This window comes from Melopsittacus undulatus, chromosome 1, assembly GCF_012275295.1.
Source record: "Melopsittacus undulatus isolate bMelUnd1 chromosome 1, bMelUnd1.mat.Z, whole genome shotgun sequence".
In the NCBI taxonomy this organism is placed as follows: Eukaryota; Metazoa; Chordata; class Aves; order Psittaciformes; family Psittaculidae; genus Melopsittacus; species Melopsittacus undulatus.
Window position 1 is genome coordinate 20,866,913 of NC_047527.1, and position 24,421 is coordinate 20,891,333.

Genomic DNA, 24,421 nt, shown 5'->3' on the forward strand with positions numbered 1-24,421 from the left:
TTAATCCACTTATTTGCAGAACTGGATCACAGGAGCAGAGATATTTAACTCAAAGATTATTATCTTCTGCTCCCATGCTGCAAATCTAATTTACATTACCTGACCTATCTGCCTATCCCATCTATGAAAGTCACTATTTCTGTTAGCCAGGTAACATTAGCTACTTAAACTGAAGTTTGGTTTTATTTGGTTTTGTTCAGGCCAATGTAATGGAAGTCTTCAAGATCGCTCAGGTAAGCCAAGGCTGAGTGAGACACTTTAATCTACTCCAGAGTTAGCACGTGCTGTTTATTACAGGGACAGATCCCATTAAGTCTATCTTTGTGTAACATTCTCTGTTGCTATTTACTCTTTCCAATAGGTTAACTATAGGCTGAGAATACATGCTCTATGTTATTATGCCAAGCTATTATATGTAAGCACTAAGAAACAAAATGTGTTTTTTTTAAAGCATCAAAGCTTTGTTTTCATCTTGTATATTTTGTAATTTTGAACCATTAAGGTTGATACAAAGCCCAGGAAAGACAAAGTGTGCTTGTTAAGAACAGTAATGGAACCAAAGTAATAAAGTCTGCAAGCTTGGCTACTCTCAGTTTATATTAACTTCAATACATAGGATACAGAGGATGTTTAAGAATGTAGAACAATCAAGCCTTATCATTCCATAATGCCTGTGCTTATATTCCTCTTTCTAATGATAGTTTATTGCAGTAAAAAACACAGCTGGTAAGCGCAAAGCAATGAAAGATGACATGAGACACTTGCATTTCTCTTAATGATGGTGTCATCTTTTATATTTGTTCTTAATGGAAAGAAACCACAAATTACTTGCAATTGCAGGGAGTTTTCTGTACTTAGAAGAGATTTAATCCATACAGAGTACTGAACATGGGCAGATTTACTTTAAAAGACTTTCCAAGGAAGTTGACGTTTTAAGAGTCAAATGTTAAATAAAAACACTTCTGCACTTTAAAGTGCTGTTGGGTTGTTTTTCTTTTTTGTTTGCTCTTTGTTTTGTTGGTTGTTTTTAAGATTTCTTCACATTACTGAAAATCAGCCTGCAAATGACAGCTATCACGGAAAAAATATACTGGAAATTTGTTTTGTAATTTCAAGTGGTTTACACTTCTACACTTCGATGACAAAAAGAAAAGAACAAGAGTGATTTAAAATCTATGGTTATAAGCAACAAAATCCCATTTAGACTTTCTCAGTCTTTGAGAATCATCATTTCAGCTTCAACTGAACTTGATAAAAATTCACCTTAAGTGCTTTGATACTGAGCTAGGTACCCAAATAGTGAGCAACTACTTTTAGGTACACATACTATGAAGAGTGACCCTCCTCCCAGCATGAACTTTGTTGTGACTTTTCTTGTTCAATATCTTTGCCACTGACATGGACAGTGGGACTGAGTGTGCCCTCAGCAAGTTTGCTCATGACACCGAGCTGTGTGGTTCGGTTGATATGCTGGAGGGAAGGAATGCCATCCAGAGGGACCTTGACACACTTGTGAGGTGGGCTGATGCCAACCTCATGAAGTTTAGCCATGACAAGTGCAAGGTCCTACACCTGAGTTGGAGCAATCCCAGGCACAGCTACAGGTTGGGCAGAGAAGAGATTCAGAGCAGCCCTGCTGAGAAGGATTTGAGGGTGTTGGTTGATGAGAAAATGAACATGAGCCGGCTTCAGTGTGTGCTTGCAGCTGAGAAAGCCAACTGTATCCTGGGCTGCATCAAGAGGAGTAGGACCAGAAGGTGAAAGGAGGTGATCCTGCCCCTCTACTCTGCTCTCATGAGACCTCACTTGGAGTATTGTGTGCAGTTCTGGTGTCCTCTACATAAAAAGGACATGGAACTGTTGGAACAAGTCCAGAGGAGGGCCACGAGGATGATCAGGGGACTGGAGCACCTCCTGTATGAAGACAGGCTGAGAAAGTTGGGGCTGTTCAGCCTGGAGAAGAGAAGGCTGCGTGGAAACCTCATAGCAGCCTTCCAGTATCTGAAGGGGGTCTACAGGGATGCTGGGGAGGGACTATTCATTAGGGACTGTAGTGATAGGACAAGGGGTAATGGGTTGAAACTTAAACAGCAGAGGTTTAGACTGGATATAAGGAAGAAATTCTTTCCTGTTAGGGTGGTGACGTACTGGAATGGGTTGCCCAGGGAGGTAGTGAATGCTCCATCCTTGGCAGTGTTCAAGGCCAGGTTGGATGAAGCCTTGGGTGATATGGTTTAGTGTGAGGTGTCCCTGCCCATGGCAGGGGGGTCGGAACTTGATGATCTTAAGGTCCTTTACAACCCTAAGTATTCTATGATTCTATGATTCTACAAATTCAAATATCTTAAAGATCATATATTCCCTTTAGATCTATAAGTTGGTGTTACCTGCCCATGCTATCAATTTGATTAACAAAAACTTTCAAAGCAGAATTTTCACACCATCAATTTTGACTTGAAAGGCAACTAATCACTGCATGCTCTTGAACTAATTTACTAACTGCACAGCAGATATAGTAACGTATAATGGGTTTTGTTTATTAACTTTTCATTATAATTTATAGAAGAAACTGCTACTTGCCTGATAAGGACAAGGAATATGGTACTGATCACAGTGGTCAAACACCCAAGTTGTTTCCCAGATCTTCCGGTTCACCAGTTCATAGACATAACATCCAAGAAGTGCTACAAGTGGCACCAAGTATAAACCGCTAAAAACTCCAATGCGGATCATAAATTTCTTTAGCTTCTCCTGGTTTCTGCCATCATGCTGAATGACTTGCCGCACATGATTTAAAGAAATAATACCAGCTAAGAGAAGAGAGAGACCAAAAAAGACACAAAGGCACAACGGCAAAAGCACAAAGTACAAAGAGGCATCCAGATCGTAGAGACCCACAAAACAAACTCCACTGATATTGTCCCCTTCAACTTTGTTCATTGCAAGGAGCATAATGGTTAGAAAACCAGGTATTCCCCATGCAACCGCATGGAACCACATGGCCTTTTGTGCAATAGCTTCACAGCTCCATTTTCTTCCCGCTGCAAGGAACCAAGTGATTGTAAGAATCACCCACCATATGGTTCCTGCCATAGTGAAAAAATACAAAACCATGAAAAGGACAGTACAGGCTTTGTTTTGGGAACCAAGAACAACAGTTTCACCAATTTCTAACTTATCATCTGCCTCGTTACAGGCAGTTTTGTTCCCAACTAAAAATCCAATAAAGTACATTAGAGAGACTATGCTGTAACAGACAGAGTAATATATGATTGGCCTCTCTGGGTACCTAAACCTTTTAACATCAATCAGGAAAGTCAGGAAAGTGAAAAGCGTAGCACAAAGACAAAAGATTGAAACTATTCCAATGAAGCTTTTTGCAACATCCAATTCATAGTTTTTGAAGTACATATTGGGACATGGGGGTGCGCACTGATCAATTCCTAGAAACTTGTAGCCTTGTCCAGTGGTAGTGTGTAGGTGTCGTGGACACCAGAATCCATAATCCCTTCGGGTCTGGCCTGGAGTCTTCTGAGTTCCATGTATGTTAGTGGTTACAGGAGCAGTGGCAGGAGCAGTTTCATCACAATTGACTAGTCTACATAAACAAACAGAAGAGGAAATATCTTAATACTCCTAATTCTTAACTGCAATTATTTTTTAGAAATATGAAAAAAATCTGATTCTAAGCACCTTTAAATTTTGTAGATAATGCAAAATGTGCATGACATTAAAAACTCAAGTCGTATTTTAAAAAAAAGATTTAAAATACTTTCAGTTTAGAAGACTATTCAAACACAGCTATCTAACTGTTGTTTTATTGCTTATGAAACTACTCAAATTTCAACTGCTCTTTTAGAGTCTTAAGTTCTACTAAACTTTCATATATGTATATAAAAATATTCCCAGCAGGGTTTTTTTAACTCTGGATAATATGTTTTAGTGATATTTCATTGCTGACAACAATAAAACTACCTAACTGAAAAAGACAAAAGCAGAATAGATAAGCATTGTAAAAAAATATCACTATTTTAGCAATAGTGTTTATCTAAAAATTGCTCAAGACTCAACTGCTCAAGGGTTTGATTGGACACAATAAGTGACCTTTTATATGTTTAATACAGTACTAGCAGTGTTGAACATATCTTCAAACTAGCTTACGCAGTTACAACTCAAACAGGTAAGCATTTACTCAAAACTGGGTTTATATTTCTATGCTTTCCAAATATAAGCATATATTTAAAAAGAACAAGTTTTGCATTTTAACTTTTAAAGTACATTTCTGTTATCTCAAAACATTTTTTGTGAAATGCTATTATAGGAGTCCTTCAATGTTAGTTTGCAAGCTTGGCTTAAGCTAAAAACCCCTTCTGTTCTTTGTTTCCCTGCATTATTGTGCTATCTAAATAAATCCAGACTAACCATTAAGAGAACTGATTCTGTAGCAGATTCTTTCATTAACCAAGGGCTGGACCATCATGCATGGTGTCCTGGGCTCAGCAGTACCAGTAATTTTTTCTCCTTCTTGGTACCTGGTGCAGTGCTGTGTTTTGACTTTCGGCCTGGGAACAGTGCTGGTAGCACCTATGTTTTTAGCTACTATTCAAATGTTTGGTCTGGCCAAGGACTTTCTGAGACTCTCTGCTAGGGAGGAAGGGAAGCTGGGAGGAAGCAGAGACAGGGCACCTGACCTAAGCTAGCCAAAGAGGTATTCCATACCACAGCACGTCATGCCCGGGGAGGTAACTGGGAGTTACTTGGAAGGACTCGCTCTCTTCCGGGTCGGGCTTGCTTTGACAGGTGGTATTGTATTCTCTTCCTTTGTTATTTCCCTTAACATTATTATTATTATTATTATTGGTGGTAGCAGCAGTGATTTGTGTTATACCTTAGTTGCTGGACTGTTCTTATCTCAACCTGCGGGAGTTACATTCTTTCGATTCTCCTCCCCATCCCTCCGGGAGCAGGGAGGCGGGGGGAAGGAAATAAAGGGTGGGGGTGTGTGAGAGAAAGACTGCATGGCTGGGTTTAAACCATGACACATGTTAACAGTGCAAGCTTTGTTCACCCATGTCTTCCTAGGCATTATGTATGTCTGTAAGAATACAGAAGTGGGAATCTGAGGATTCCAATTACTGACCATCCTCTCACAAGCTCCTCTTCAACGGGCTCCGGCAGCAGGATCTCTGCTGTGGTAAGAACATCCTGCACCCCTTGGATTTCTCTGTAGGTGTGTTGTGGTTTAAGCGCAGCCGTAACTCAGAACCATGCAGATGATAATTCACTCCTACCCCTGCTCCCAGAGGGATGGGGAGGAGAATCGAAAGAATGTAACTCCCATGGGTTGAGATAAGAACAGTCCAGTAACTAAGGTATAACACAAACCACTACTGCTACCACCAATAATAATAATGGTAAGGGAAATAACGAGGGAAGAGAATACAACAGCTCACCACCCACTGACTGATACCGAGCCTGACCCAAACAGTGATCTAGCTCTTCCAGGTAACTGCCCCCAGTTTATATACAGGGCATGATGTGCTGTGGTATGGAATACCTCTTTGGCTAGTTTGGGTCAGGTGTCCTGCCTCTGCTTCCTCTTGACTTCCCCTCCTCCCTGGCAGAGCATGAGACTCAGAAAGTCCTTGGTCAGCATAAACATTACTGAGCAACAACTAAAAACATGAGTGTTATCAGTGTTGTTCCCAGGCTGAAAGTCAAAAACACAGCACTGCACCAGCTACTAAGACTGAGAAAAATTACTGCTGCTGCTGAACCCAGGCCAAGGTGCCTGGGGAGACGTTTCACATACGAACAGAGCAGGTTCACTGTCAGTAAATACTAGCAATAATAGAATAATTTAAAGCCACAGTAATTACTGCAAAATGTATTTTAATTTTAAATGTCATTTGAAAGATACATTGAGTAACTGGCTTCAATTGTAATTTTCCTGATTTTCCAAAACAATTCTTGAAGACATTTGCTGCGCTGAGTAGCACTACTGTTGCATAAAAGCTCACACTAGATGCGAAAAGCTGATGTCTCCTTGTTTTAAAAACCCAAAAATTTTCCTGCAGAACTAAGGGAAATGGCATTAATGCCATCTAGCATACTTACTCCAGTACAGATTTCTACCAGAGATCATGGCACAGAATTACTGATCCAGCTCTTTTCTCAGGCCTATCACAGATTAGCAACTATGTAGGGATTACAAAAATGATTTGAATTTCCATTTTCTGCTCCTTTCCTGTAGTTCTTGACCTGATGTGTGCTAAAAAACAACCCAACCACCACCACCATTTGGCCTTAATAATTTATCTGCAGTTGAATGGCAGAATCTCAAAAGATTACAATGGAATGTATTCAGTGATTTCTATTTAACATATCTTTTCCCCAAACATAGTATTAACTGTCTTCTCTCTGGAAGATACATGTGAACATCTTTGAGAAAAGTGGAATTTTTAAAAAAGTGACTTTTAGCAGGCAGTACAGGAAAAGCAACATGAGACTGAATTTGCACATTTAAGTAGTTAGGAATAAGGTGAGACTTCTACGACTTAACACGGTGCCCATTCAACTACAGAATATTTTCTATTTAATTATTTTATGAGCAGTTATTTATAAAATCCCCATGAAGTAAGTATGATCACCCTTAGTTCAGAGATCAGAAACCAAAGCAAAATATATTCTGTAACATTTATTATAACAAATATTATGAAAATTATACTAAAATAATTCTTTTTGCAGGGATCTGAATACTGAAAAGTACTGCTGCAGAAATTTGTTGTAAGAAAGTCACAAGCAGGAAATGCAGGTGATCATTTGAATAACAAACAGGTTTTAATTAGAAAATAGCCCTATGCATAAGCACTGCAGGATCACCAAAGACGAGGAAGCTACAGCAAGGTGCTGATATTTAACATTCTACCTGAGATTTTCAACTCAGCCTAGGTCAAGTATGAAAACGTCATCCCCACCACCTGTCAATGTGAAAAATACCCTACCTGGCACATTCCAGCTCTTCAGGCCATGTGATTCCAAAAGTGTCCATCAACTGCTTACAATCAGAATATACTTTCTCACAGAGGCTTCGACAAGGGTGAATCACATGAACTTGCTCTAGGCAGGCAGGGACAAAGGCTTTGCACAGAAATGTGTGGAAGTCTGGTGAACAGTGAAGATTCATAAGTGGAAAAAAAGGCTACAGGGAAGAAAAAGGCTTTGGTTAGTAATTTTAAAAAGATAATTCAAGTAGTCAAAACTAACTTTCATCAGTAAGGATCACATTTGTTCCCCTGAAGATTTGAAAAGATAACAACACAGTGCTTGTTCAGCAGTTGTGAAAGAGTAAAACCCAGTTACCTGAGCAATGAGAAGCTCTGTTAGCACTTCTAGCCCTGCCCTGCGATCTCAGCCAATCTCTAACTACTCAAACCTGATTTTTATCTATTTGACAATATTAGAAACTTGACTGATATTGTGAAAGCCTAAGAGTTTTTAAAAAACAGAGGGAAACGCTAAGTTCCTACATTCACCAGTCAGCTTCTAAATGAGATTTTTTTAAGTGTTCCTGTCCCTGTACTTCCTGTTAGATTACATTTTCAGTCCAAGTGGTGTGTTGCACTCATTGTCTTCTCTCCTGCCAGAGAGGTTTGGGTTTCTTTGATTAGCAAGGTCTAAATATCATTATTATTCATTTTTTAAACACTGCATTTCAAAACTTGACATGATTGATGGGTGTTCTTACTAGAGAATTCACAGAATGATATTTAATGCAACTTGCCCCTTCCTCCTCCCCCTTTCCCCTGAGTTAATTCAATCTATTACTGACAGTCAGACAGACTTTTAAGGTAAAAAGTTAATCTTCCTTCTCTACATTTTACCAACTTTATTATTAGGGAAAACTATTTTAGCTGAAATACTACTGCGTATCAGATAAACCAGAAGCTGTCAGACATTTTTGCAAGTGCTGAATTGTTGTAAGGGCAGCTCATTGAAGGAAGCAAGCAATGACATGCTAACAGCATGGCCAGGCATGCTCCTGTACTTCTAACTGGGCTGTATGTCCAAAGCGGCAGGGCCAGCAGAAGGAAGCAGGAATGCTGGGGGGCTGCATAAGCAAGCCCTCGTGTCAGCAAGCACAAGCAGAAATTAAACTGAAGGAGCCAACCATGTGTTGGAATCCATGTGCTACATGCACATGGTTAGCAACAGGTTACTAACCACAGATCAGCTAGGGCCAGGAGGTGCCAGGCACTGCCAGGACAGACAGCACGTATATGGTGCACTGCCAGTTGGCCCATGTAAAAGGTCTGGGGTGGCAGTCTAGGGGATGTGCAGAACAGGTTGGCTTCTCCACTCACCAAGGTGCGGAGACTGCCCAGGGAAAGGGAGGGAACACAGAGCAGCTGTGGGAGTATGTGCTGCAGGGATCCAGCCCTGCTGGTTCTTGAATAAGCCCCAACCTTCAGATCCATTACAGGCTGCTGCTCACTATCCTGTCTGCCATACTAGACAGACGTTCCTGACCCAAGCTCATTCCCCAAGGGAACCAACCCAGGGCTGAGGGTGAAAGCCATCTGCAGGGTCACGTCAGCCTTTGAAGTTCTTGTTTATTTTTTTTTTAAGTTTTTAGAGAACAAGCAGGCAGTGGAATAATCACCTCAGGGAAGTGGTGGATTCCCCAACACTGAACACTTTTAAGGTTCAGCCACAGAGGACATTGGGACATCTAGTCTAAGCCATGCTTTGCCAAGCAAGGTTAAACCAGATGATCCTTGAGGCCCCTTCCAACCTGGCATTCAAAGATTCTACAAAGTACACTTTTTGAAGAAATGCTTCTGGTATTTCAGGAAACAGGAATCTCCATATCACACCTAAATAGTCAAATTCACGCATCAGGAAAACTGAAACAGTATTTAATACACTTTTAAATGTTCCGATAAATAGAGACACTGTGCAAAGTTTTCAAAGTCAGCAAAGCTTTCAGGTAAGATTTTTATTTTGGAAGAATTTTATTTACTTATTTGCAATTAACAGCTACATCTCTCAAATATTCAACAAATGACTGGTAAGGGAAGGACTAACTTCTGCCAACTTTAAAGAATCCCAAGTATATACACACACACACACATCTACAGCCAAAGAACAAGTTTCACTGCATACCAAGCACGTATTTTAAAATAAAAGACATTGACAAATAAATTTCCCCCTCCAAAATGGAATACCTACAAATCCTCAGGGGACTTCTGCAGTAAGCACAGGAATGTATAGAGAGGGGTGAAAGGAGAAGATAAGGCAGAACAAGAATAACTTGAAAATGCTTTATGAAAAACAAAAAAAAACGTTGGCATTATCCTCCATAGTACCCTGTCTGCATCTGCAGATGCCATCACAGCAGGTGCACAGAGGTCTGATCCTGGCTCTCTGGATGTCTGCTCTGAAGCTGCCTTTGCAGGAACCCAAGACTTGAAATATTTTATGACAAGGAGAGTAGTATAACTCTGTTATAACATGCTCCAGTTACATCAGTCAGATTAATTCCTAGATACTGCATAGTTCAGATGACAATAATAGTGAGGAGTTAACCCCAAATGAATGAAATGACCTCTCCATAACTATGATGCTTGTTTTCTTTTCAATTAAATTTGTTCCAGTGGTTAATTCATGTTAGGTCTGGTCTTCCTGGTACTTAGGATAAAATGAAGATAATAGGCTGGGTGATCATGTACAGATCCTGTAGAAATTGAGATCACTTTCAAAACTCAGTCTTGTAGAAATTATCTTGATTTTTTTACTTTTTTCCTCTCTGTGTCCCACAGAGTTTCTCTCAGTTGATAGAAAATAATTTTCTAGAGCAAGTTTTGGGGTGCCAAGCAAGAACTTCTGCAGCCGTAGGTAAAACAGCAACATCTGCTCAACAAAGTAAGAATTTAAAAAAAAAGAAAGTATTTCGATAAGCAACAAACAATATTTAAATAGTTTTCCAACATAGCTAATAAGGCTACATATTGTAGGCTTGCCCCCTTGATACAGCAAATAAGTATAACGAAAGTGACACCTGGTGAAGAAAGGACATAAACCCAACCTTTACCATTCTAACTATGGCATGCTGTCACTGGCTAAACACTGTTGTTTAACAATCTATTTTATTTAAATGCAAAACTGTGTGAACAGCTAAATACAAAAATGTGATATTTTAGGAAGAAGCCTATGCTCAGCCTGTAATGTAATCAGAATAGAAATCCAAGGACTTGGGTGCCAAAAGTACTTGTTCTTACAGTATTTCTTTCAGCTTGCTAACAATATTTACCTTCTGACACCTGAAACTATAAACACAAGAAGCAGGAAGTTTCATGTTCTGAAGACACAAGCAGACCTTCTGAGTCAGACCAAACTCAAATTGCATTTAGCTGGGCACCCCATTCTCACCCCAGCTGGTAACAAGTGGAATATAGCAAAACAAGCTGACATCCCTTTCAGTTTCCTGCAATCAGTAGTTTAGGAAATCAGCCACAGGTCATACCACCACTGTGTTGAAAAGACACTGACAGACCTCCTTTCTGCCTAGAACATATCTAATATCTTTTTCAATCATTTACACTTATACCCTTTGCAAATACTACAGCAGTAAAAGTTAGACTGTATAATTTAATCAGGCACTGTTGAGAAAGGAGCACATTTTGTTTATTCTAACTCCTGGTTTTGCAACTTCATTTGTCTTTTGACAAACAGCTAACAGATTACTCTTTTTCCATGTCATTTTGCCATCCTGCTAAACCTTAGCATAATAAGGTTTAAAATTTTTATTTCTATTCCTTTCCCAATATACTTTGCCTTCTATTTGTCTTGATTACAGCTGAACACTGACCACACATTTTCACAGTGACAAAGACTCTTTTCTGAGTGACAGTAACTAATATAAAATAACCCTCTCCTTGAATAGCACTTTATTAAGAATTAATGATTAATAAATTTACAGTACCAGACTTACACACAACTACTGTCCCATAAGTGTCACTACAGAACTGAAAGACAACTTCAAAACCTAAACTCAGTATATTTTACATATACACTTTCATATCTGATATTTAGGATATATGGCTGCTGTCAACTATGGTGTATATAAGCAGTCTCAAAATAACAGGCAGCAATTACTCTTCATACTCAGAGAGATACTAACAATCCTCACATTATCTTTTACCCACTTTTACAATGACAATCTGTTTCAATTAAAAACAGTGACACAAATATGGCATGGTTGATTTAATCCTACAATAGAGTTATTCTGGACTGGATGGAAATGAGATTAGCATCACCCAGAGAAATTAATGCCTTCACACAATTACTGGACGGGCTAGCAAGGGTGGTAATTTACTCTTGGCCACAGTGAATCAGCTGCCAAGAATCTCCAACTTCTAATTCATGCACAATTAAATAATGATAAATAAATGTCCTAACACACAGAACTAAATGAAGGATGAAATGCTCAAGTTCCATTAGAGTCAAAGCAAGGTTGAGAAAAAAAAACAGGTTCTTCTTACTGGAAGTTACATTGACAGATTTAGATCAAAGGCAAGTTAAAGACACTTTTAAGTTGGTATGTAAGGATTTAGAAACTATTTTGCAGGAGGCTAAGGCAGTTTAGATGTCAGCATCTTGTTGCTACATGTCTGTTAGAAGTTGTTATTTAACAGCAGAGCTGCAAACCAGAAATGTGAGTGTAGCTCATGAACATTAGCACAATGTCAACCATCCTTTAAACTACGAGTGAAGATGGTAGGTACTAATTTGGGGTCCCACATACTCTGCATCGCCACCTGATCTTGCATAAAAATTTACTATTGCTGCCAGCTGCAAGTATCAGTTATAATCTGTATTTCCTGAACTCAGCTAAAGTATCATGGGTAACTCCTCTACAATGAAAGAGTTTTCAGGACTAAAATTCACTGATAAGAATAAAATATTTCAGATATGAATGTATGCAAATTTAATATGCATCATTAGTGCAGCCTAATTTGACAGAGGTAAGAGAAAAGCATTCAAAACACATGTATTCAAATTTTAATAAGCCACTTTTAAACAAAACAGCATTACTTTCTATAGCATTCACAACGCAATCAAGACAAATGCAGTCACAATTGATTTAAAAGCTTATCAAACATATTTTAAACATAATCAGTTTGGTGTTTACAGAGATAAGAATAAAACCTTTTGTCAGAGTAGAAAGTAGGTTATCACCTTGGCTTAAAGGACACAATAGTTTAAATTTCCTACACAAGGACAATCTGGAGTTCAAGGAGCTGACGGAAAAAAAGAGAATTAAAAAATGTAAACAAGCAAGTGGATCAAACGAAATTGTTCTGCAACAGAAGCTGTTTGGAAAGATATGAGCTTTCATCTTTGTTCTTTGACTAAACAGCAAAGGCAGTGCATGCATTTGGATTTTCAAAGGGCTCCGAACAAAGCGTGGGGACAGCTCCACTTGCAGCAGTTGATAACTGAACCATTCCCAGCCGCCTGCCCCCCCCCCCCCAGCTTGTACAGCCGTGGGAGCCAACAACTGGTCAGCATCTGAAGCATCATCCCTTAGAAGGACAAGCCCATTATCTTAAAGAATGCTGTGCTGTAAACACCAGTGGCATCAGGGACTGATGCCTGTGCAGCACAGACTCCATCGGCCAGAACTTCATCGCCCACCTCAAGCAAGACTAGTGAGGCATTCGTTCTGATACCAGGTGGTACAAAGCTCAGTGAGCTGAATGAGCCATCACATGAATGGTCAATATAGCCGCAACAAAATCACCAGTGTATCTGCAAGCTCTTGGCCGTCATTCACCCCTACACACAATATATACTTTGTTACATATACATATATATATAAAAATATACATACTCAGGTCTAAACCTTCATACCAGCTATCCAAAGTTGATGATAATATTAATCATAAATCCAACCAGGGTAAAGACAAGACACATGGGGAAGGTTTTCAAAGGTCAGTAGGCAACAAGGTACTCATGCACCTTAAAAACAAACCAACTGACAAGCAAACACTCCTCTAACACCACAACTAGGCACTAAACTTGCCATTGTCATTATACAAATACATACACAGAAACAGTAAAATGCTTTGCTTTTTACTCCTATAGGTTCCAGGCTGTTTTGCATTAACTAGCAACTACAGAACTTCTTTCTGTAATAAAACAACTCAGTTCCACTTTTTTGCTTTAAATATTTTTAAGCATGAAATAAAAATACCCACGTTCCTATATTTTTTAAGTACAGCAAAGGTTAGAAGCAATATAAGCAAGAACATTACATCTCACTAAGTTGTTCTGAAGCAAACTAAAGTAGTACCCAAATACTTTCCAAAAATAGCTTATTAGCAAAATTCACTGCCTTTTGTGGTTCTAACCTAAATTATAGCTCAACCTAAATTATAGATATTCCAACCTCTGCAATTTACAGTCTAAAACAAAAGAGAATTTTCCCAAGCATTACAGAACTGAACTATTTATACACAGTTTTAAACTATATATGGTTTTATCTCCATGTATACTATAAAAAGCACAAAAAGACAGACAAATGTAAGTTAATTGAAGTATACTGCAGGCTCTCAAACATCCGATGTCTAGACAGAGCTTCATTACATCTGGACTGTGGTAACAGAACCACTTTCAAAAAAATCATGTATTTGCCATGTATTACAGGAGTAAATGGATTCATTACTGAACTTTTTGTGTAGAATACAATCTAAAAGATTACCAGTAATGCTGTTGAAAGACTGCCTGCTACCTATAAAAAAAGCTCCGCATTTGAAGGGAATTCCAGCAGAATTAGTTATTGCTCTGGTTCCAGAAGTCAGACCAGATTCACGTTTCCCTGTCTTCATAAGTGTAGGGACTCCAACAGAACAGCACCACCCAAGTTCCCAGAGTGGCAACCCTGCACCATGCTTTCTTCCTTGTCTGCTTCATGACCAAATTAAATCAGGAGAATCTCAGCCATAACAGGATCAATTTTCCCAAGTAATCATCCACAATATCAAGTAGAGAAATCAAGAGCCAGATCCACAAAGGGGACTGGCTATTGCAACAGAAATTTCTGATGCCTAACTTCCAGGCACTTCATAAAGTCCTCACAGTAGTTTCCCTACCTGATGTCCACACACAGAGGCACCCAAGAATGACATTCACAGAATTCAGGAAGCAGAGATAACCTCACAGCCGGAAGTAAATGCTCAACTAAAACTAACACCAAACTCTGAGGCAGTGTTTATACAACTGACTACTACTCAGAATACTCAGGTATCTACACTCGGACACTTCCTTTACCAGTCTATGAATACCAGAACTTTCAATGCCCTTTACCATGACAGTTAGCGGGATGGCAAGAAAGCCAATTCTGTGGCTTTCTGAAACTGAAAAAACTTTCTGAAATAACTCTGCACAGACTAGCACCAGCCCATCCGGGTGCTGCTGTTTCTACATGGCTGCTGATCCTGCTACAGGTCTACCCAGAAACAGTTATATTGCACACCTTTGCTCAAAGCTGACTTGATCAGACCAGAAGAAGCTCTGCAAGGAGCCACACCGTTGCCTCCATCAAGCTTTCCACTCCATGCAGACCTGGGCTAGCCATGCTATTGGTTAGGTGGGGATAGAGACATTGTACGGAAGCTGGAAAATCTCCCAATTTACGAAGTTAATTCCCATGCTAATGGGAAATAATAAACTGCCACCCTCAGCATCCCAAATCCAACAAAATTAAAAGTAACTGCATCCAGTGGTTTCTTGCCCATATCTTGTAAAAATTAAAGAGAGCTTGCCTCATGGTCAGCCAAGCAGTGTAACAGTGTCTCAAGATATGACCAACTGGAAATACTGAAACGAGAAGACAGAAGTAAGAACTGCAGGTGGCCAGGTAGATAACTCATGGGCTTCAATTCAGTCATCAGACTTGTGCATGTCCAGCTGACGTCTCCTACATCACAACAAAGTGGATGGATTAATTAAAGTTTACAAATATTAGTATTTTTAGCAATTTTCATGCAGTGCAGTGTCAAATACTTTCCTGAACTTCAAACAGATTGGCTTAATCCCTAGAAAATCTGCACAAGTTTCTTCCGTCAGGCACACAGGTTTTTGACAAAAAAGGACAGGATCTTCTGAATGAATTCTTGGTAACACACAGAGCAACACAAGTCAGACAGCACTAGAAACAAACAACCCAAGAGTCTGAGCCACAAACCAGAGACAGCTAAAAAACCGGACAGCAAAACTGGATGGCAGCCTCTGTTTTGTTTGTGTTTGGGAAGCTTTCACCCTGTAGCCAACCTCCTATATACTTAGCATTCACCATGTGCCATAACTTTTGATTCAGAGTAATTTTCTGTAAAATCACTGCTTCTGGAAAGATCAGTGTGTACACAAAATGGAAAACCAGCCTTCATTTCTTTAGCTATCACCTTGACTGTAGCTTGAAAACATAACATTATCATTATTACTAATAATCATTATTATTCAGAGTAGATCATTATTGTGATAGAAAAAGAAGTACTTAAGGTATAAAAAAGATACACATAAAATCCTTTCTTGAGTAAAACAACAAAAAAACAAAGGGGGATTCCTAGTATTTGTGGGAAATGGTTTTTATCTTCTGCAGGTATATTTTATTCTGTGGCATTTTTGTTTGGTTATTTTTAATGCAGACAAAAATGTCTAAAACAATTATAACCTGATTAGTTATAGATTTTTGCTCTGTAGACACACATACTGAAATTACTTTTATTTACTCTTAATTTTTGTTAATTCTGAGACAAAAGCAAACCTGAAAGGCAAGAAAGCAATAAAAACAACTCGCTTCAGATAAAAATAAATAAATAAATAAATTCCTAATTCTAAAGGATGGATGGGACAGCTATTAAAGAAGGAAGCTAATTCCTTTATCCCATTACTTCATGATCACCTCTTCCTCCTTCCTCCAAATGCAAGATATCCAAATATAAGGAAGGGCTCTCTCAAAGCTAGTGATGTTACTACAGGAGTCTCTTTCCGAATGTACTACTTCCCACAGTCTCTTCTCCACCTCTTCAAAATCTTCACCCAAATACTTGACACCTTAAATTCTGCCTCCTCTTGCTAGCAAGATCAAAGAATCAAAGGAGAGGCAGCTTCCTAACAGTTCATTGCTTGCTGTAGCACAGCAGTAACTTAGCATACTCAGTGGGACAATCTGGTGTGAGTTTTCACCCACCCCTCACAATAGTCAGCCTAAACAGAAGCAAGTACATCACCAGCATCTCCATCACACTGCAGAAATCTTCATCCATGAGAAGCTGGGAGCTGTAGGGAGCTCACAAGACATGTTACTGTACTCTCTCCACACAGGCAGTCAAGGACTCATTTGGTTTCCCTTTCCTTTGCAGATTCCTCCGATAAGGAGGTCGATGGATGCATTCTCCTCTTTATATAACATATGCAAAGGTACCTCTTCCTTCTCCCCTTGCCTCAGCATCTCATCCCTAGAATGTTGCAGGCAAAAGGAAGCACACACACCAGGCTGGGGGTTCACCCTGAGGCAACATTGCAGCACCATGTGGCTGACGTGGCACTGAGGAAGATAGACAGAGAAACAACACTGTGCAAGTAGTCACTGACAGGTCCATCAAAGAAATGGAAAAAGACTAGAGCAGCTTTCGGCCCACCCTGCTGCCCACTGGGAAAGCATCAGGAGGCTTTAGACATATGACAGGGATGGCAATTTCTGAAAGACAAACAAGTTGCTGTTGCCAGAGCTGCCATGGGCCAATGCACTGGATGTGAACTGCTAATGACATGCATGAAGCTAAACAATCTGATAAATTATGGACAGCAGAGGGAAAACAGTGTGGGCCACCTGTACACAGCTGTATACAATTTTGTCCTCTTGTCTACTGTTCAAGAGGAGACAATGGGAAGAGTGACCTTTGAAATTATGGTCACCACATCACCCTCAGCAGATTTTTCTTCCCTAACCTGATTTGCTACTGACCAGGTGAAGTTCAAGAGGTTCCACAGGGCAACAGCTACTCCTTAAAAACATGGAAATGATCTTGAAAACACACCTTTTTATATCTGAAAGCTTTGTACCCACTGCTGGCTTTCCCCAACTCCAAGGACAATGTGTTCCAACCAGTTGACTCAGTCTCCAAGCCCTGCCTCCTATCAATGAAGGCAAAGCAGTTCTAAACTCAGCTCTGTCCATGTTTTCCTTCTCTATATAAACAGCTTTAGGGATGCTTTTATGACTCCATTCACAAGTGTTCTCCTGGAGTAGGCTACAGTGACAACACTAAGCCCATCACAAACTTATGGTGCCTTGTGCTCAGCAAACAATACAAGTGTGGCGAAGAGGGGAGAGCCAAGGCACAGTCTGTATAATGAGATTTAAACCACCAATGCTTGCAGCTCCATAGGAACACTAGACAGGGCACTGTGGAAGGGACAGCAATCTGCAGAAGAGCCACAAGATACCACAAAACTTTCCAGAAAGGTCTGCTGTTGCAAAACAGGACAGCTTTGGACCTCATGCACAGCAGGACTGGCCTAAATTTAGTCCAGAGTGAAACTCCTCAATCTCATGCAGTGAGTGGGTGTATTACTCTTCATCAAGCACGCATTACTTTGGATCGCTCTGAATTCCAAGCAGTATCCTTTCAGAACAAAGAGCAAGGCAGTATGATTCACATTATCAAGTAGATGAGAAATGCTGTTCAGACAAAGCAGCGCTAGATTTTGCAGATGACCAATACCCTTAAAGCCAATGTAACAGGATTACACACATTCACCTGCCTGGTTTTAGCAAATCTGAACAAGCTAATAACACTTGATGAATGGCCTCAGTACTACAGGTAACAAACACTTTTTTTTAGTGGCTGTAATTTAGTGTACATACAGGAGTCAGCAAAGATGGTTTACAAATGTGTTGCTGTAAGAACCAATACTGACTTGTGTTTCTTTAGAACACCAGAGAACAACAGGGTGCAAAAATAAAACCATACTTCACAAATTTTTCTGGTATCATACAGAATGACACAGATGGGTCTAATTCATATTGTTTTGACCCTTTGACCAAGCTTTTCTACATTCAGCATAGTGATGTTCAAACCAGAATTATTCTTGTCCAACTATTCTCTATTTCTAGAGACTTACCCAGCACAGAAGTCACTTGCACTGTTTTGTATTTCCCTTGCTCCATATGAAGGATATACAAAAAAATTACTTTGGCATTTGCAAATTTTCATTTAACAAGCATCAGTGTAGCTCTTCCAGCATCAAAATCTTCTGTGACCATCACTTCCTCCTGATAAGCTAGAAAAGTTACTTTAGTTTGTACTGAGTAACATATATGTACAGCCTGCAGCATTTACCTCTTCTTACACAAGCCTTGCCTGCCTGTTAGTATCAGTGGTACATAGTAAAGAAGCAGCAAAAAATGTTACAAGCAAAATATGAACTAAAGAGGCCCTCCTGCCTGCTCCATTAAGTCAATGTTCACATCTCTGCACCCTTTCCGCATCTTAGGCTATGAGGCAGCATCAGGGACAAAACATAACTCCAGGCAGATAAAGAACATTGGTGGGTTTTTTCTAATTGAAGCTGTAGAGGTTTCAGTAAATCCACACTTATACTATTTTGCAGAGCAGCCCAGTAGCAACCTTCTACACAAAACTGTACTTATTTCCCAAAACTCTCAACCTACAGAAAGTGGGCAGATTCCTCCTCCCTGTGTGTATACACACACACACACACACACTGTTTTAGCTTGCCAGACACAGTTCTCCCGTTTTTGGACATACTTTCATATTGAATTAATAGTAGATTTATATTTAGTGGAAGCACTAAATATTTTATATTTAGTTGAAGCAAATTTAGTGATTACATTTCAAATTTTAACTTACAGGACTTCAGCATTAAACTTTTGAGGGTGATACTTAATCCACTTCAAACTGGTTTTGTTAGTTTAAACCAACCCTAGTTCTCCTATAATTTCTCCCACTGCTGAACTCTATCCATAGACATGCACACATGTATTCTGGCACACAGTCACGAACTCAGAAGTGAACGGAAAACTCACTACTAAATCATTTTTCCAGTCTGAGGTACTTTATTGTTCTCCATGGGATGCGTTCCAGTGGTTTGTATAGTCTGCTTTAAAACTCGTTGGCAAGCCTTTTGTCTTCGCAATTCTACAGACCCAGAGATTTTACCAACGTCAGGAAGTCTGAAGGGTTTGTCTACAGTGAACACATTCTGGAACCACAGCAGGACAGATCAAGAGATATGAACAAAAAGTTACAACACCATAATACTCACTGCCTTGCCGGAATAATGCCTTATATTGACAACTTAGTCCAGTATAGCTAAAAGTGTAAGTTACTTTGGAATTAGAAGTGACTTGGTTTCGCGGATGACCACGAGGGGGAGTTACAGCTATTTAACTATAGCTGTAATGGACCATCTGTCCTGCTGTGCCCATCTATTTTCCTGCCCCGACAAACATCAGGTCTTCAACCTCACAGTCAGAGCTAGTAGTAACATGAGCAGTGTTACTGTTAAACAGCTTGGAGATACAGATACATTGAGCATCTGCAAACAATTAGATCCCATTGTCATGCAACTGTTCAGCTAACATACACAAAACTTCCCACCACAAAGCCACATGGTTTTACTTTCCCCAAATCACCATTTGTTATATAAACAAAACTAATCCAAGTCTAAAGTAAAACTCAAGTAGCCTAAACTAAATCTGTCGACAGCTCCAAAAAACACCCAAACCAAACAAATAAACAACAGGGAGAATGAGGGAGCAACTGGAAATCTGGAAATTAGGAATTTTCTGTTGCAGAGAATAAGAGCCCAGAACAGCTATCATCACTAGCCAGAACATCTGTAACTGTAATATTGAGTTAATCTTTTTTTCTTTCCTGTTTTAATCAGGCCAGTGTTCCGGCTTCCAGCACATCGTTATGAAGAGTTAATACATGACGGAGAAATGTAAGACCACAGATCAGCTGAATTCCTAGAGGACAACCACTATGTGAGACAACGGCTCCACATCATCCTCTCTTGGAGGATTACTATGAAGATACTACCCCAGAAATGTCAATTTAACACCTTTCCAGACAGCAGAGTAACTGTACAGAAGCCTTCATGCTCCAGCAGATGGAAAGCACAGCTCTTCTGGATAGACAAGACTCCCCACAGCAGAACACTCTTGTAGAGCCTTGAGAGCAGGACATAGAGTTATCACAGTTTTGGAGAGTGAACTTCACCTGCGTGTGAGATTTATGCCCTTAACAAATATTTCTGGGGGTTAACACTCCAAATAAGTAACGGGAAGAAGTTTTGAGAGGAGATAGGGACAGAAAACAGGACTAACATCAAGGATCTTTCTGCACAAAATACTTGGATTTTACTCCACCACATGCCCTGTGATTGTATGATTAAGCAGCTTACTCTAAGTCAGCTAACAAGCATTAATCTCAAAACCCAGTGTTTACATCCTAAAACCATGCTCAGTCTTACGAGAGGCTGTGAGGAGGGGAGGCAGAAGAACAAGATGGAATTAGAAAACAGCCTTTAAGCATTCCTATCAAAGATCAAAAGAAAGAAGTTTTAACCAACATACTATTAAAATTCTTTCTTTGTTATGAACAAGGTTTGGATTTCCAATTACAGAAAAATTCAAGCTGTTATAACACCTGAAGTCTCCTCCACCCCCCAACCCACTGCCTCTTCATGGCTGCAAAGTGAAATTACACAATATTCCAGAAATCAATAGTTCCTCCTCCCCTGAAGCCACACCAAATCCCCCCTTTGCAAAAAAGCAGGACCTTTTGACAATTCTAAGGCACAATTCTAAGGCCCTGTTACAATCAACTAGGGACAAACTATACCAGCACCATTACCAAATGCCACGTAGAATACACGTCAAAATGTATAAGGGATGTTGGTACACACTGGTCTCCCTCAGAGAAAAAGGGTCCTGCAATGAACCACCATAAGTTTATCATATTAATTCCAATCTAGCTGCTAGCAACAGATTCAACACTAGCTACATAAGAATGGAAAGCAACTTCTTTACCCTTTCATCAGTAAAGCAGTTGGCTTAAAAATTAGTTTGACCCAGCAGTCAATCAGCACTGTTGAATCACAAATAGAGGCACGCAGATCAGCACGCAGACACAAGGTAGCTTAGAAATGTCTGCACAGCACTAGAGTAGTGAGGTATAACAAATTAGAGGCCACACAGTGGCAATGACAGGAGACTAGGAAGCAAATGATACAGGGTAAGGAAATCAAATCCTAATAGACACTGTTGTTCCACACAGCCACCCAGTCAGTTGGCTGAGTAGTGATCAACCACTGCAGTGATCAAGAGGTGGTTATAAGGGAGAAAGGATGGGGGAATAAAAAAGGGAAAGCAACAAAACTCCTCACTACCACTCAGGTTTTATGAAGTGGCTGTATGAGAACAGGTAAACCATGAACCCCTTCCAGAAGACATGCAGTAGGCACAAGCTACTTGACAGTTCAGAAAAGTCAGTTGCAGCAATCTAATAAAAATGCCTCTGTGGCCTCTGCTGTACCAGCAGCATGACTGGAAGGCACAAATATTAACAAAAGCTGGCTCAACAGTTGCAAAGACACACCAAGTAAGAACCAGTAGCATACCTGATGAGATAAAAGTGGCAGACGCTGTAGAAAGCATTCCTGACAAACGATGGCTGGATAAAGCACTGCACAGAGTTTACAACTGAAGCTTATAAGCTTGCCTTCCAATTTTAAAGTCCACAATTTATCTGAGACCTGCAGCTGAATTCAGTTGCTTGCATACAGGTGTCCTGACATTTGATACCAGAATTTCCCATACATCTACACCAGGCTAGCAAACACAATGTGAGACCAAAGTCTGTGCTGTTCCAGGCTGGCAGCTAGAAGCCAACCTGGGAATCCTGACTATCCCAAGCAACACTAAAAGAATGCTTTGGTAACTGAACCTAGCTCCTCCTCCACGCTCAGTAAAGAATATGCAAATAAGATTTTAACAACAGTAGCCACTTACAATACAATCTTTAATTTTATTTATTTTTTAACCAGAAACTTCTTAATTTTCAACTCACTTGTTTCAGTCTGCACAGCACAAGATAATAAGCTTTTCAAGATCTGTGTTAATATGTCCCCCCTCCTCTTACCACTGAAAAGCCACTATTAAAACAGGTTTAAAACTTGTTTTACAAGCCTCTCACCCAGAGAGGCTCTGGCCCTTTTGTTTCTATCACCAAAGCCTTTCCACAAAGTGGCATATTCTCCAGGGAGCCACATGTTACAATCAGTTCAAGTAAGAAAAGTGTTTGCTTTCAGCTTAAAAAACCCTCCAACTTTCCGTAAGAAGTTTCAGCATTCGGTCAGAAGACAACAGAAGGCAAAGCCACAATGGAGAACGGGGCCAATAACAAGTTTAGGTACCTCTCTCCTTAGTAGACATAGAGAGGAACAAAGAGCAACTTCTGAACATTATTTTTGCACTACCCAAGTTCAGGTGGGCCACAATATCATAAGCCAAGACACCAGAGAATTTTAAGAACTGCTCTGTGTATCAGTGAGGTGCTATATGTAATCAGCCAGAGAGATCTGAATAGCCGCATTATTGTGCTACACCCATTCCTCTTCCACTCCAACACCGGATCCAAGGTGGGCTGGGGGTGCCTATACCTCATAACGTTTTAAAGAAACACCTAGTCACTAAACATTATCTCCCTTGACATTCAGTGGAACAGGCATCACAAACTATTTCTCAATGATAAGAAGGTTGTTTCACAGTGTAATATTTACATAATACAATAGGGACAGGGGAACTTACCTCCATTTGGAAAGCAGCTGTGTCCTGATCATAGTGTCCCATAATGTTTGGAAAAAAAGTCATATTGTAAGGCATTCCTGAACATCTGGAAATAGTAATTGGCTCACATGTGAACAAACTGTGCCCTCTCACCAGAGTGAGAAGTAAACTGCAAGTCACAGAGAACACAAGTACCCCCATTTTGTCAGGATCTCCAACTTCAGCGCATAGTTCTGTTCAGAAGTTAGACAGATCAGCTTGGCACAAGGATAAAAACATACATCTTCCTCTGCTGGTTCCAGCGCAAGGCAAGGACGAGGGCAACTAGGCAGACGGCAGACTCCTCACTGCTGCTTTAGGCATCTCCCCATTTCGGCTGGCCGCGGTTTTATTAAACCCCCTCCTCCTCCAGCCTGCAAGCTGCAGCAGGAAGAGACAGGGCTGATCATTAACAGTGGAAACAATCCGACCGCGACCACACGTCCGAGGGCCGAACGCAGCCTCCACAAAGGCCCTGCAGGAGAGGTCAGCTCCGGCCGGTCCCGCAGCCCCCTCCGGCCCCACACACCCCGCAGGGGCAGCGGCACGGCGCTGCCCGCGCTCCCGCAGCCTCGCCCACGGGGAGCGGTGCGCTCGGCCGCCGCTCCCGCCCGGGCCCCGCAGCCACCACTGCTCCTAACGCGCCGCTGTCGGCGCTCGGTTCCCAGCCCCGCCCTGGGAAGCGGAGCCCGCGGGGCCGGGCGGCACCGGACCGAGAAGTCGGCCCAGGAGCCGGAGCTCGCCAGGCGCGGCCTCGGCGCCGCATCCGCGCCACGCCCGGGCCGCGCCCCCGCCGCCCCCTCACCGGGACCCGCCTCCCAGCGGATGCTTCCCCGCTGGCGGATGCCCCGGGGCGCGGAGGAGGAGCCGCCGCTCCCCGGGCCGGACCGGACCGAGGGGTGCCGGCGCTGCCCCCTCCCCAGCGCACTCACCCGCGCCCCGCCGGAGCGGCCCCTCCCCGCCGCCTTCGCTGCGAAGGCCGCAGCCGCCCAGCGACATCGACCGGATCCGGCGGCGGGGGCGCTCGCGCGATACTTGCTGCGCGGGGCGGGACGGCCGCACCTTTCCGTGCCGGTGCGGGCGGAGTCTGCCCACGGTGGAGCCTCCCCCCGGAGGGAGCGGGGCTGCGGCTGCCGCAGGCAGTGACCTGCCGGGTGGGCACCACCGACATGGTCTGGGTCCCGGGACCCCGGGTGGGCCTCAGCTGAGGAGGAGTCTGTGGCTGAACGCGGGGTTGCAAACAGCACAAGAAAACCCTTCCACGGGACACCTGGCACTTAGGTTTTCATAAAAATGATCAATATTAACTCTGCGATGCACTGTGTCAATGCTAAGGTAATGAAAAGTACCGGGAAGTCAACGCTCCCACCTGCGGAAGGCTAGTTTCTAAACAAAAGCCTAAATCACAGCTAGCTGTGCAGCCTGCTAGAATCACAAAATCAGCTAGGCTGGAAAATACCTTTAAGATCAAGTCCAACCTTTACCCCAGAGCTGCCA

The 24,421-nt window shown here is 41.3% G+C and overlaps 1 protein-coding gene across 2 annotated transcripts in view; it reads right to left on the reverse strand.

Moving 5' to 3' along the window:
• FZD6 (frizzled class receptor 6) overlaps positions 1-23,937 on the reverse strand; it is a 28,662-nt gene extending 4,725 nt beyond the window's left edge. The window contains exons 1-4 of one of the 2 annotated variants that reach the window (XM_034062725.1): positions 23,857-23,937; positions 22,907-23,305; positions 7,005-7,201; positions 2,581-3,598 (exon numbers count right to left, since the gene is read on the reverse strand). In XM_034062725.1, the coding sequence (XP_033918616.1) occupies positions 2,581-3,598; positions 7,005-7,201; positions 22,907-23,086 (1,395 nt within the window). In that variant the 5' untranslated portion in view covers positions 23,087-23,305; positions 23,857-23,937. Of the gene's footprint in view, positions 1-2,580; positions 3,599-7,004; positions 7,202-22,906; positions 23,630-23,856 lie in introns of those variants that run through there. The other variant, XM_005150909.3, reaches the window with a different exon arrangement.
• Positions 23,938-24,421: the final 484 nt, after the last annotated feature.